The 11,756-nt window shown below is 36.2% G+C and overlaps 1 protein-coding gene across 1 annotated transcript; it reads right to left on the bottom strand.

The window, feature by feature from the left end:
* Positions 1–1,998: 1,998 nt before the first annotated feature.
* Positions 1,999–10,359, bottom strand: LOC141345850 (deoxyuridine 5'-triphosphate nucleotidohydrolase-like). Its single transcript, XM_073850770.1, has 7 exons — positions 10,279–10,359; positions 9,597–9,744; positions 8,316–8,407; positions 6,498–6,542; positions 6,340–6,414; positions 2,183–2,253; positions 1,999–2,105 (listed from the first exon to the last, which is right to left on the bottom strand). Exons 1-7 carry the CDS (start codon positions 10,331–10,333, stop codon positions 2,049–2,051), a joined length of 543 nt encoding a protein of 180 aa, XP_073706871.1. The 5' UTR covers positions 10,334–10,359; the 3' UTR covers positions 1,999–2,048.
* Positions 10,360–11,756: the final 1,397 nt, after the last annotated feature.

Below are 11,756 nucleotides of genomic sequence, written 5' to 3'. Positions count from 1 at the left end.
TCGCGAACCCCATTTGAAGTTTTGATCTGAAACAAATGATTCGCGAACCTGCTACGAAGTTCCAATGTGAATCAAATGATTCATGAATCCGATTCGACGTTCTGATGTGAATCAAGTGATTCATGAATCTGATTCAAAGTTTCGATCTGAATCAAATGATTCGCAAACCCGCTATGAAGTTCCGATGATTCAAATGATTCACGAACTCCGAAGTTCTGATCTGAATCAAACCTTTCGCAAACCCGCTACAATGTCTGATTCATGATACACGATTTCAAGTCCCAATCTGAATCAGTGATTCGCAATCCGATTGTAGCTCTTCAAAACAGTCAATCATTTTGAGACGCGATGATTGGTTTCCCCCAATCAAAATATGTGATTTTTAAAACAAATAATAACGAGATGTCGAAATCGAATGGCTATTTTCATTTGATCTGGTTTTTGCAACTGAATGATCAAAGTCACGAGTTAGAACCAATCAGAGCGGTTCCAGAGTAAATGACTCACTCAACTGATTTGTCTGTTCCTCTTTTTGCATCTTCAGCCATGTTTACACAACAGTCAGTACTACTACTGGCTTAGCTTGCTAGTTTATGACATTATCTGAAATAAGCATGTTGTTTAATAAAATGTTATATTTCCATTCCAAAGATAACATCCTTGACAGCTCCACGAACATACCGAGGTAAGCAAACCGGTTTACTGCTACATTGTGCATTCTGATGGAGTTTGTATTTTAATTCACTGTATTTGAAATATTTTGGGCACTGCAGTGATTTCCTAAGGCCTAGTCTTAGCCCTGTCTGCAAAACTAGGCCATTGCCTTTAAATTCAAGCATCTCTTCAGCAATATTGCCATTTTTAATGGTTTTCCAGGCCGTACATTTCAAAAAGTCAAATTCAATTACTTCAAGCACTTTGTACGAAGTCTGGTTAATGTATTTTGAAATTTCCATGAATATGGTTCATTTAGCTTTGTACTATAGTATTACCATCAATACTGCCATAGTATTCCTACATAGTGCTTTTTTTTAAACGAGAGTAAAGAAAATGAGCAAAATATGTTTAACCTAAACAAAAATCCCTTATTCTAGATGCAAGTCTGGAAATGAGCTAGTCATCAAACAAAGGGGAACTCTCTCATATTTTTTTTTTTTTTTTGTGTGTGTGTGTCTGGATTCCAGCAGTTTTGTCCAAACAGTCTGCTTTAGTTCATCACGGCTGCAGATGTTTTTATGATCTGTCCTGTAGCGCCACCCAGCGGCTCCTCAGCGAAGTTCACACACATGTCAATATCATTTATTTTAACCATTGTTCTGTGCTGAAATTCACAATTTTGCGTTTCTGGTCAAAAATGACCAGCATTTAAATTTGGTTGTGAATCTCATCTTATATTATCACTAAATCCTTAATTTAATATATTCTAATCAGTTTGTTTTCATTTAATACATGAGCATTCGTTTTTGGAACTGATCATACATAGGCCATAACCTTCAATAATGTATATGCACCTTAGTTTTTGACTGTGATGAGCATTACTTCTGAATAATTTTGGCCTCTCAAAAAACGAGACCAATAATCAATCAATTTTGAGAAAACTCTAAACCTGTGCTGAAAACAAGTTTATATAATTGACTCAAGTATTTGATATTGATATAGCCGAACAAGAGTTAAGCAATTTTTGTAGACAAAATATACTAAATTACCACCAATGTCATCAAAGAGTATAACAAAAATATATATATATATATTTTTTTTTTTTAAAGTTGGATGGGTAGAAATACTATAACAATATTATCATTTTTTTGTTACTGCAGATGAAAGCAGAATGAGCTTTTGGTCAATATTGTGTGAAAGGTAGTCTTAAGTCAAAGAAGAAGAAAAACCAGTACCAGACATTTGTGCTTGTTTTGTACAAACACCTGTTTACTTCATTGAGAGTCAATTATATCATCATTATAGTGACAAAATTAAATAATTAAACGACTCTCCTTGAAATGAACATTTCACAAACTATAAATTTTATTGCATTTAATACAGTAACACTTTCAGTTGGTGCCAGTGGAGCCAAAGCCTCCTGCTCCTCTCTCGGTGTCATCCAGCGTCTGAAACAAGACAAGATGTTGTAAAATCAACAGATGCTCTTATAGAAGCAACTAAAGCAAACTAAAGTCAATTTTACCTGTAACTCCTGCAGCTCTGGGTAACAGATTCTCTCACAGATCAGCTGAGCGATACGATCACCTTTCTTCACTGCAAACACCAATAAAATAGTTTTAAAAATGCATGCATTTCAGCTAGACCTTATCTAGAAGTAATTAGCTGTGTTTCCATCCACCTATTTTTGTGCATTTTGGAATATTGAATTTAAAAAAAAAAAAATCTCTGTATGGAAATGTGAAGATGTGCATAAATTCTAAAAATGCACATTTAAAAAAAAAAAGTGGGTTTTTGTTTGTCCACCCGCCTCTTGAGGATTGACCACAAGTTCTCAATGGGATTAAGATCTGGGGAGTTTCCAGGCCATGGACCCAAAATTTCAACATTTTGGTCCCCGAGCCACTTAGTTATCACTTTTGCCTTATGGCACGGTGCTCCATCGTGCTGGAAAATGCATTGTTCTTCACCAAACTGTTGTTGGATTGTTGGAAGAAGTTGCTGTTGGAGGGTGTTTTGGTACCATTCTTTATTCATGGCTGTGTTTTTGGGCAAAATTGTGAGTGAGCCCACTCCCTTGGATGAGAAGCAACCCCACACATGAATGGTCTCAGGATGCTTTACTGTTGGCATGACACAGGACTGATGGTAGCGCTCACCTTTTCTTCTCCGGACAAGCCTTTTTCCAGATGCCCCAAACAATCGGAAAGAGGCTTCATCGGAGAATATGACTTTGCCCCAGTCCTCAGCAGTCCATTCGCCATACTTTTTGCAGAAGATCAATCTGTCCCTGATGGTTTTTTGTAGAGAAGTGGCTTCTTTGCTGCCTTTCTTGACACCAGGCCATCTTCCAAAAGTCTTGTCCTCACTGTGTGTTCAGATGCGCTCACACCTGCCTGCTGCCATTCCTGAGCAAGCTCTGCACTGGTGGCACTCCGATCCCGCAGCTCAATCCTCTTTAGGAGACCATCCTGGCGCTTGCTGGACTTTCTTGGACGCCCTGAAGCCTTCTTAACAAGAATTGAACCTCTTTCCTTGAAGTTCTTGATGATCCTATAAATTGTTGATTTAGATGCAATCTTAGTAGCCACAATATCCTTGCCTGTGAAGCCATTTTTATGCGACGCAATGATGGCCGCACGCGTTTCTTTGCAGGTCACCATGGTTAACAATGGAAGAACAATGATTTCAAGCATCACCCTCTTTTCAACATGTCAAGTCTGCCATTCTAACCCAATCAGCCTGACATAATGATCTCCAGCCTTGTGCTTGTCAACATTCTCACCTGAGTTAACAAGACCATTACTGAAATGATCTCAGCAGGTCCTTTAATGACACCAATGAAATGCAGTGGAAAGGATTTTTTTCGGAATTAAGTTGATTTTCATGGCAAAGAAGGACTATGCAATTCATCTGATCACTCTTCATAACATTCTGGAGTATATGCAAATTGCTATTATAAAAACTTAAGCAGCAACTTTTCCAATTTCCAATATTTATGTAATTCTCAAAACTTTTGGCCACGACTGTACATTCACCTGCTGTCTCTCAGGTTGTGGCACATCCATACATATCTCACAGCCAATGCTGCTGTCTGTCCCTCTCCTAGTATTATCTTTATTTTTTCCTCTTCAGTCATTGCTGTAAATTTTTTCATGATGTTTGTGAATTTATTTATATATATATATATAGGTCTCTAATTGATTTAAATTTGTTCTCTGGGTAACCAGCTCTTTTTGTGTCTGCCGGTCTCGATGGCTAGACGGTGCTCACTGAGCCTGTACTTGGTCAGGATTGGTCTCTGCTTTGTCTCCCTAATACTCTGAAGATATTCTTCCAATTCAGAATTTGATTGTATAGTTTGATATAATTGTAGTTTGCTTTGTGATTTAGTTTCTTGATCCCAATGTTCCAGATATACGTTTTTAGATTGTTTGATTATTTGATTTATTTTGATGTTTGCGTGAGAAGCAATGCAGGGGTCCGTTCTTCGTACCTCGCTTACTACATCCAAGATCAAATGACACATCCAAGATCAAATCATCGCGCTAACTATGAGCTCGCTATTCCGGTTCTCCGAACGCACCTGTTGTTGATGATTAGTATAGCTGGATGAAGTTATTTGAGATCACTGGGTGGCTTAAAAGGGGCTACGTATCGATAGTAGAAACATTGATTGGCAACGCTTTGATTGGTCGGCGAACATGACGAAGGAGCACGCTCAGTATTTTTCTGCAGCAGAGCAAGAACTCTTGATTGAGGGATTTCAGGAGTTTCAGAGTTTAATTAAAACGCAAGGGAAAACTGCAAAGGCTGGAAAAGCAAGGAGAGAGGGCTGGCAAAAAGTAGTGAACAAATTAAATGCGTTAATGCTGCCCATGTTACATGTTTTTCCCTTGATATGTTATTTTATTTATATATATTTTTTTTTATACACTACCATTTAAATGTTTGGGGTCAGAAAGACTTGTAATAGTCTTTAAAGAAGTCTCTTCGACTCATCAAGACTGCATTTATTTGATTAAAAATACAGAAAAAACAGTAATATTGCAAATTGTTTTTACAATATAAAATAATGTTGTTGTTTTTTTTTTACATACTTTAAAATAGATTTTATTCCTGTGATGAAAAGCTGAATTTTCATCAGCTGTTACTCCATTCTTCAGTGTCACATGATCCTTCAGAAATCATTCTAATATACTGATTTATTATTAGAATGGTCAATGTTGAATAATATCAACAGTTGTGCTGCAAATATTTTTTGGAACCTATGATTTTTTTTTTCATGAATAACAAGTTTAATAAGAACTGTGTTTATTTAAAATATATATTTTTTTATAACAATGTAAATTATTTATTATTAACTTTTAATGTTTTTTTATTATTAACCTAATACATCGTTGGTGAATAAAAGTATTAATTTCTTAAAAAAAAAAAAAAAAGTACTGACCCCAAACTTTTGAACGGTAGTATATATATATATATATATATATATATGTGTGTGTGTGTAGCTGTGGTCATCATTCGTGTGTGAATTGTCGTAATTATTTTCTACACTTTCTTGCAAAATACTTTTCTTTTCCCACGTGAGTCAGTCCGTGTCAGTCGTGCTCTTTAACCAATCAGATGTAACCTCACCACTTCAACCAATCATAACCTGTCAGGAGCGCAGCCTAAATCCTGTTTACATGAGATAAACCTGCTCCCGAGCAGGTTTAAACTTACGGACCTGTTACTATGACAGCAAGTCGCGGATGAGCTTCGAAGAACCGAACGATCCAAGATCACGCAAAATCGTCAACAATCAAATCCAGCTAACTTAGTTAGCGAGGTACGAAGAACGGACCCCTGGTCTGAGGCTGGTTAGTGTTAGTAGAGTCAGTCAGGTTAGTGAGTCTCAGAACCAGCTGATTTAGGGGACTTTTTTCGGGGTTCAGTTCTTGGGTTTGTAACGCTTTCAAATGTAGCGATTCTGTGGGACTCGATTTAAGATGCATCCAGAATTTGAGGGATCTTTTTTGTATATTAATAATCAATGGGAATCGGCCTAATTCTGCCCTACATGCGTTATTGGGTGTTCTCCTTTGTAATTTTAGAATCATTTTACAGAATTCGGTGCATAGGGCTTCTGTTGGATGTCTGTCTCATCTTATTAGTTATTCTGAAATTAATGCACTGGCCCTGCCGTCGTTTTGATTATTTTATAGTAATAAAAATCATTTAGTTTTGGAACGAAACCGAAATATTTTGGATTTTAAAAAGTCCTTAGTTATTTAGTGATATTTAGTGGAAGTTTATCAGGAACTGACGATTTTGTTGTCTTTTTTTCTTGTTGGACGAAAACATAGCTATTCTCATCATTTAGAGCAGCATCTTTGTCTTGTTTTCCAGTGCAAATATAAACTAATTCTTAAAGCAAAATTGACCTTAAACAAAACAAGGTTTTGGAGAAATGATTGGATTTGAATAAAATAACAAAAATATAAATTTCATGTCAGATGGGAAAACAGGTTTTCTAATATTTCTGATATTGTACTTGTATTAACCATAAACTCTGTTTTGTTGTGTTCATTTTGCATGTGCATGGAACATTTATAAATGGACTTTCTGCTCTGATTTTTGTTCTTTTCAGGCCTTCATTTGTGGACGGGTGAATTCAGACCTGCACAAACTCAGTCTCACCTTCAAACGGCTCTTTGTTGAAGTTGAAGAGCACAACTCCCAGATTCCCCCTGTAGTCCTCGTCCACCACACCAGCTGTAGAGACAGCACACATGTGATATCACAGGAAAACATCACATTCTCATATCAGAGGAGGAGGTGACTGATGAGTGACATACCGCCGACATCAATGAAGTGCTTCACAGCCAGACCCGAACGAGGAGCTGCAACACAACACAGAATCAGATGAAGAAACAACACTACAGACTGTAGTCATCACCATAGACTAGGGCTGCACGATATTGGGAAAATATGCAATATTAGTGTTCAATATTGCGATAACGATATTTCTTGCGATATTACATTTCCCTAGAGAAATGCTTTAATTATTATTGTTATTATTATTATTTTTTTTAAATAAATTTATATATGTAATGATCATGCTAAAATAAACAGGTAATAGATATTCTGTCATCCGAATTAAATCTAATTCAGGCAAAAAAAATACAAATATCAAGGAAGTTGCAAAAATTGACTTTAAATCACTATGAATTACTTAATCTCAGCAGATATTCTGATTTCTGGTTTGCTGTTATCATAGACCTGCAAACACAAAATGAATTTCTTTCAAACATTGTAACCATACACTCAAGAGCATCTTTTAAACTAAATATTTCCTTGCCTTGTCTGTTTTTTTTTCTTTCTTTTTTTTTTAATAAAACAAATATTATTAAACAAAAAGTTTACTATTAAACTTCAAAAAGTTAGGAGCATCAAAAAAAAAAAAAAAATTAGGAGCACCCAATTTCTTTTTAGTAATGCGCTGATCTTGATTCTTCATGGCTGATTCCAATTGCCAGACAAATCAAATGGGCTGTATCTGAAAGCCTCAGAATCAATAAAAAAAAAAAAAAAATACAGAACAAATAACAAAAATAGACAATAAATGCAGCCATATTCAAAGTAGACTACTCTTTCAATATTCAAAGTGGAAATAGAGACATTTTCCGCCGGTTTTAGAACACGATATAACTACAGAAGAGCCAAGTTTTAAATAGGACAAATATGGAAACTCGTTGGTCATTTTTGAACGTGATGCTATTGGTCTCATAGGATTCAATGATCTATGCTAAGCTATGCTAAAAGTGATATCGCCAGAACAGGAGAACGGCTGAATGGATTTCAAAACGGTAAAACTCAACTTATTAACTCGAGTTGGAGAATGAGCCTATTTCCAAAAAGAGTGGAGTGTTCCTTTAAACGGATGAGTTATAAACAAAGTCATCCCCCTCACAGTTGACATGAAGGGCCAAAACCACTTTTGTACCAGGCTGTAAACATTTATTCTGCTGTAAAGTTGGCCATTTTAACATGTGGGTGTCTATGGGATTGACTCCCTTTTGCAGCCAGTCTCTAGCGGCCAGTCGATGAATTGCAGTTTAAAGGTGCCATAGAATGCATTGAAACAATATTTTAAATTGTTTTCTGATATCTACATAGAAGCTATATGGCATAGGAAAGGGCAAAAACTCTCCAGAAACTGTTTTACAAGTCCATTTACAACCCTAGGATTTGTCCCTAGAATGAAATGCTCTGTTATTGCCTTATTTGGAAGGTCCGTGAATATTAATGAGGGGCTCAGCTGTGATTGGCTGTTTCACAGAGCTGCTCATCTCAATAGCTGCACATGGAGGAAAATTTAAAACACCACAAGTTCAGATGTTTGTCAGTGATGCTCAGGATCTGTAAATCATTCGCTATCATCAGCATAGTCTTCTCTGTCTTTTGCAAACATCAGATTTATATAAGGAGGAAATGGTGGTGTTCAAGACTCATGGAATGTCATGTCCATGTACACAACTGTTATTATTTAACTATGCCAAGGTAAAAAAAAAAATATGTTGTAAATACAGTTTTCCATTCTATGGCACCTTTAAGCCACTTCTGTGTCGGTTTCAACAGAGAGAGCAGGAGATTGCCGCTCTGTCATCACTCACCGACTCGACCGTAGTATCCGTGTGGAACCGCGATCTGGATGTCGGTCTTGACCAGAGCTTTATCCATCGGCCCGACGCTGTAGTCGTACGCACTGAAACACAAATGCGGTTCTCATCAAATACAAGATAGAATGTTGTTAATCGTGTTACTAGCATGATTAGCATGTTGCTAATATGTTTCTAGCATGTTAGCAAGTTACTAGCATGTTAACATTATTAAGTTACAAACATCATTCTAACATGTTGCTAACATGATTAACAACTTAACATGATTCTAAAATGATTAGCTAATTATTAACATGATTAGAAAGGTACTAGCATGATCCTAACACATTGTTAACATGGTTAGCATGTAGTTAAAATGCTGTTAATTCTGGTACTAACATAATATGTAGTTAGCATGTTGATTTGTTGGTAGCATGATGTTAACATGTTGCTAGCATGATTAGCAAGTTACTAGCATGTTGTTAGCATGATTCTAGTTGCTATGTTTGGCTAAATAGATATAAACAGAAACAAGAGTGAAAGCTTAAATGAGTCTGAATTGATTAGAAATGGTTCTAGAAGGGAATCTTCTAATATAGTCATTTTAGCCTCAAGGGATTCAGGCAGTTGAGATTTGAATTTCGACAGTTGAAGTTTGAAGAGTCTTGGCTCATTTGAACATTCAATCAATGTAAATCTATGGGATTATCCACAGTTTTAATAATTTTATTTTAGTCAAACTGCAAGCCGGATCAGTCTGAAAAGATAAAGCACACCAAGTCAGATCAGTCTGTAGAGCTGGGCTGAGTTTGGTGGTTCTAGCTTGAAAAGTATAGGAGTAGCATTTAAAACTTTTAGTCTCATACGAATAATAATAGTAAGCTTTAATAGCAGATCGGTAGGTTGGTTTTCTCAAGCCAACTTAAAGAGAAACACAATGCACAAGTCTAAACATCAGCAGTGTGCAGAACACGCAGTGAATGTTAACGCAAGTCAAAAAGTATTAAAACACGGATTTAAGAGCGTAAAAGAAAAAAAAAAAAATGCAAAAGAGAAATGCATAAAGCCAACCATGTGCACTCATGCACAAAACACCTCGTGTCTAATAGTTCATCAAATGCACCAATGCAGCAGTATCCTATAACTAAATAGTTTTCTGCAGGTTGAAGAATTACAAATATATAAAGAAGATAAAAACAGAGTCAAGAGGAAAAAAACATGCAAATAAGAAATAAGCATGAATCTGTGTGTGTGTGCTCATCTGGCAGCAGCTCCGGATCCAGTGTCGAGTCTCACCTGTACAGATCAAACCCTGCGGCTCGGTTCGATCCTCGGCTCGGCGTCGTGGCGTTTTCTGTCAGTTTGGCGAATTTGAGCACCAGCGGTTCATGTCCGTTCACCGCATCACTCTTGCATCTCTTCTGCGGAGAAACCGCTTCTGTAACTTCAGAGCAGGGCATTTTACTGACGAGCAGAACACAGCAGCACAAACCACTGAAGATATGAGGTGACTGAATGAATGAAGCGCGCCACAATGATGCTGAGCGCGAATTTTCGTACGGCGGGAAATGCTCTGAGTGGTGGGTACTGTGTCAACGTCAGAACAGGATGTGCAACGTTTTATAAAAAAAAAAAAAAAAAAAAGTGCAATTGTCATTAAACTAGATGATGATGCCTTATGGCGACCACTAATCAGGAGAAGATTAAAGTAGTAGCTATTGTCACTATTAATCTGTAAAGCACATCATATAGCAAACACATTTCTAAATGTATTACATTCATTACCTTCTCCTTGTCAAGTGATATCACATTGTATTCTGTTATTCATAACATAGCCAGCACGTTATGCGTAAAAAGAGTCATGTGTGACCCAATAATCACCACTGCTGAAATGAAGTTAAACAGCTGTCATTTCACGCTTCAGTCTGTTATTATCGGTTATTTCGCTGTTTTGTCGTGTTGTTATAGAGCTGCTGACCTCCAGCGCAGTTTAAACCGCGAACCGCAGCGACAGAAACACGCCGAATCAACATCTCCAAGAATTATTCCGCCATTTGTGCGACTGATGCATTCTGGGAGTTGTAGTTTTTTCACTTTCATCGTTCTGTGTAGCTCATAGAGGCTGTGAAACGTCAAAACGGTTCAAACTCACCTTCCATCGCCTGTTTGTTTGAGTCTCCGTTACGTTCCGTTGATTCAGAATGAAGCGAAATCATGCAAAGTGAACGTTAAACGGCTCATTCTGAGGAAAAAAACTCGTCACGACGGCGGCGACTGCTTTAAATAATACTCAGGTGAAATGTATTAATTCTGATAATCACAACAGAACACCTGTTATCAGGCGAATATTCGTACAAGCGCGTCGTTTATATTCAAACACCTAAAGTTCGTTTGGATTCTCTTTTTTCTCTGTTTTTTTTTTTTTTTTAGTTTTGAATCAACCGTTAAAAAATTGCCGCGCTAACCAGTTTACTTCAGAATACTTTACTGCTGTAAAATCACAATACATTATTTAATCAATTTATTATTACATTCAAACGGTGTCATAACGTTTATATCATCCTTGTAGTTTATTTATTTATTTTTTACAATAATTTAAGAGAAATTAGTTAAAAATCTCTCTACATCCCAGTGTTGGGGTAACGCGAGTTACATAATCAGATTACTTTTTTGAAGTAACTAGTAAAGTAACGCATTACTTTTGAATTTCAAAGAAAATATCTGAGTTACTTTTTCCAATAAGTAACGCCAGTTACTTTTTTCCCCATTTATTATTAATTGACAAATCTCCTGTTGGGATATCAGGAGTAAACATGATGTTATTAAAGTTCTAGACTAAATGTGAACATACATTAATTCATCTCAGTATTCCTCAAAATGAATAAAAACAGCGAAATTCAATATATGATGCAAACCTGCAATCATTAAATGTTAAATAATACAAATATCCTGTTTTATTAACCAGTGTCTTTGCTACTAATCTTTGATGATCCAACCATACTAATAAGCAAAAATTAGATGAACACTGTTTAATTTTTTTATAGCTAAGTGTGATCTTATCCTGCAGGAATGTGCTTTTCTTTCAACCTGAGGTCAATTTATTTCACTTTCGGTGTGAAATGCTTTAACATTAGATTTTTTTATGTTATAAAAACAAAAAAATCAAGCCCTGCCCATATTTTAAAAGTAACGCAAAAGTAACGTAATGCATTACTTTCCATAAATAGTAACGTAAGTAGTTACTTTTTTAGGAAGTAAGGTAAAATTGTAATGCAATACTTTAAAAGTAACTTTCCCCAACACTGGCCATTTATAAAGATGGCGGACATTTTAAAACGTCATGTTAGTGAGTAAAGAAGGATAAGTAAGTGATATGTGTTTTAAATTAAGTGGTGCAACACATTTTGATTTAAAAACAAATCCTTGATTAGCTCTAAACTTTGCTTAATTGAATAC

Source organism: Garra rufa, chromosome 11 (genome assembly GCF_049309525.1).
Source record: "Garra rufa chromosome 11, GarRuf1.0, whole genome shotgun sequence".
Lineage (NCBI taxonomy): Eukaryota > Metazoa > Chordata > Actinopteri > Cypriniformes > Cyprinidae > Garra > Garra rufa.
This window is presented reverse-complemented; position numbering and strand designations above follow the sequence as displayed.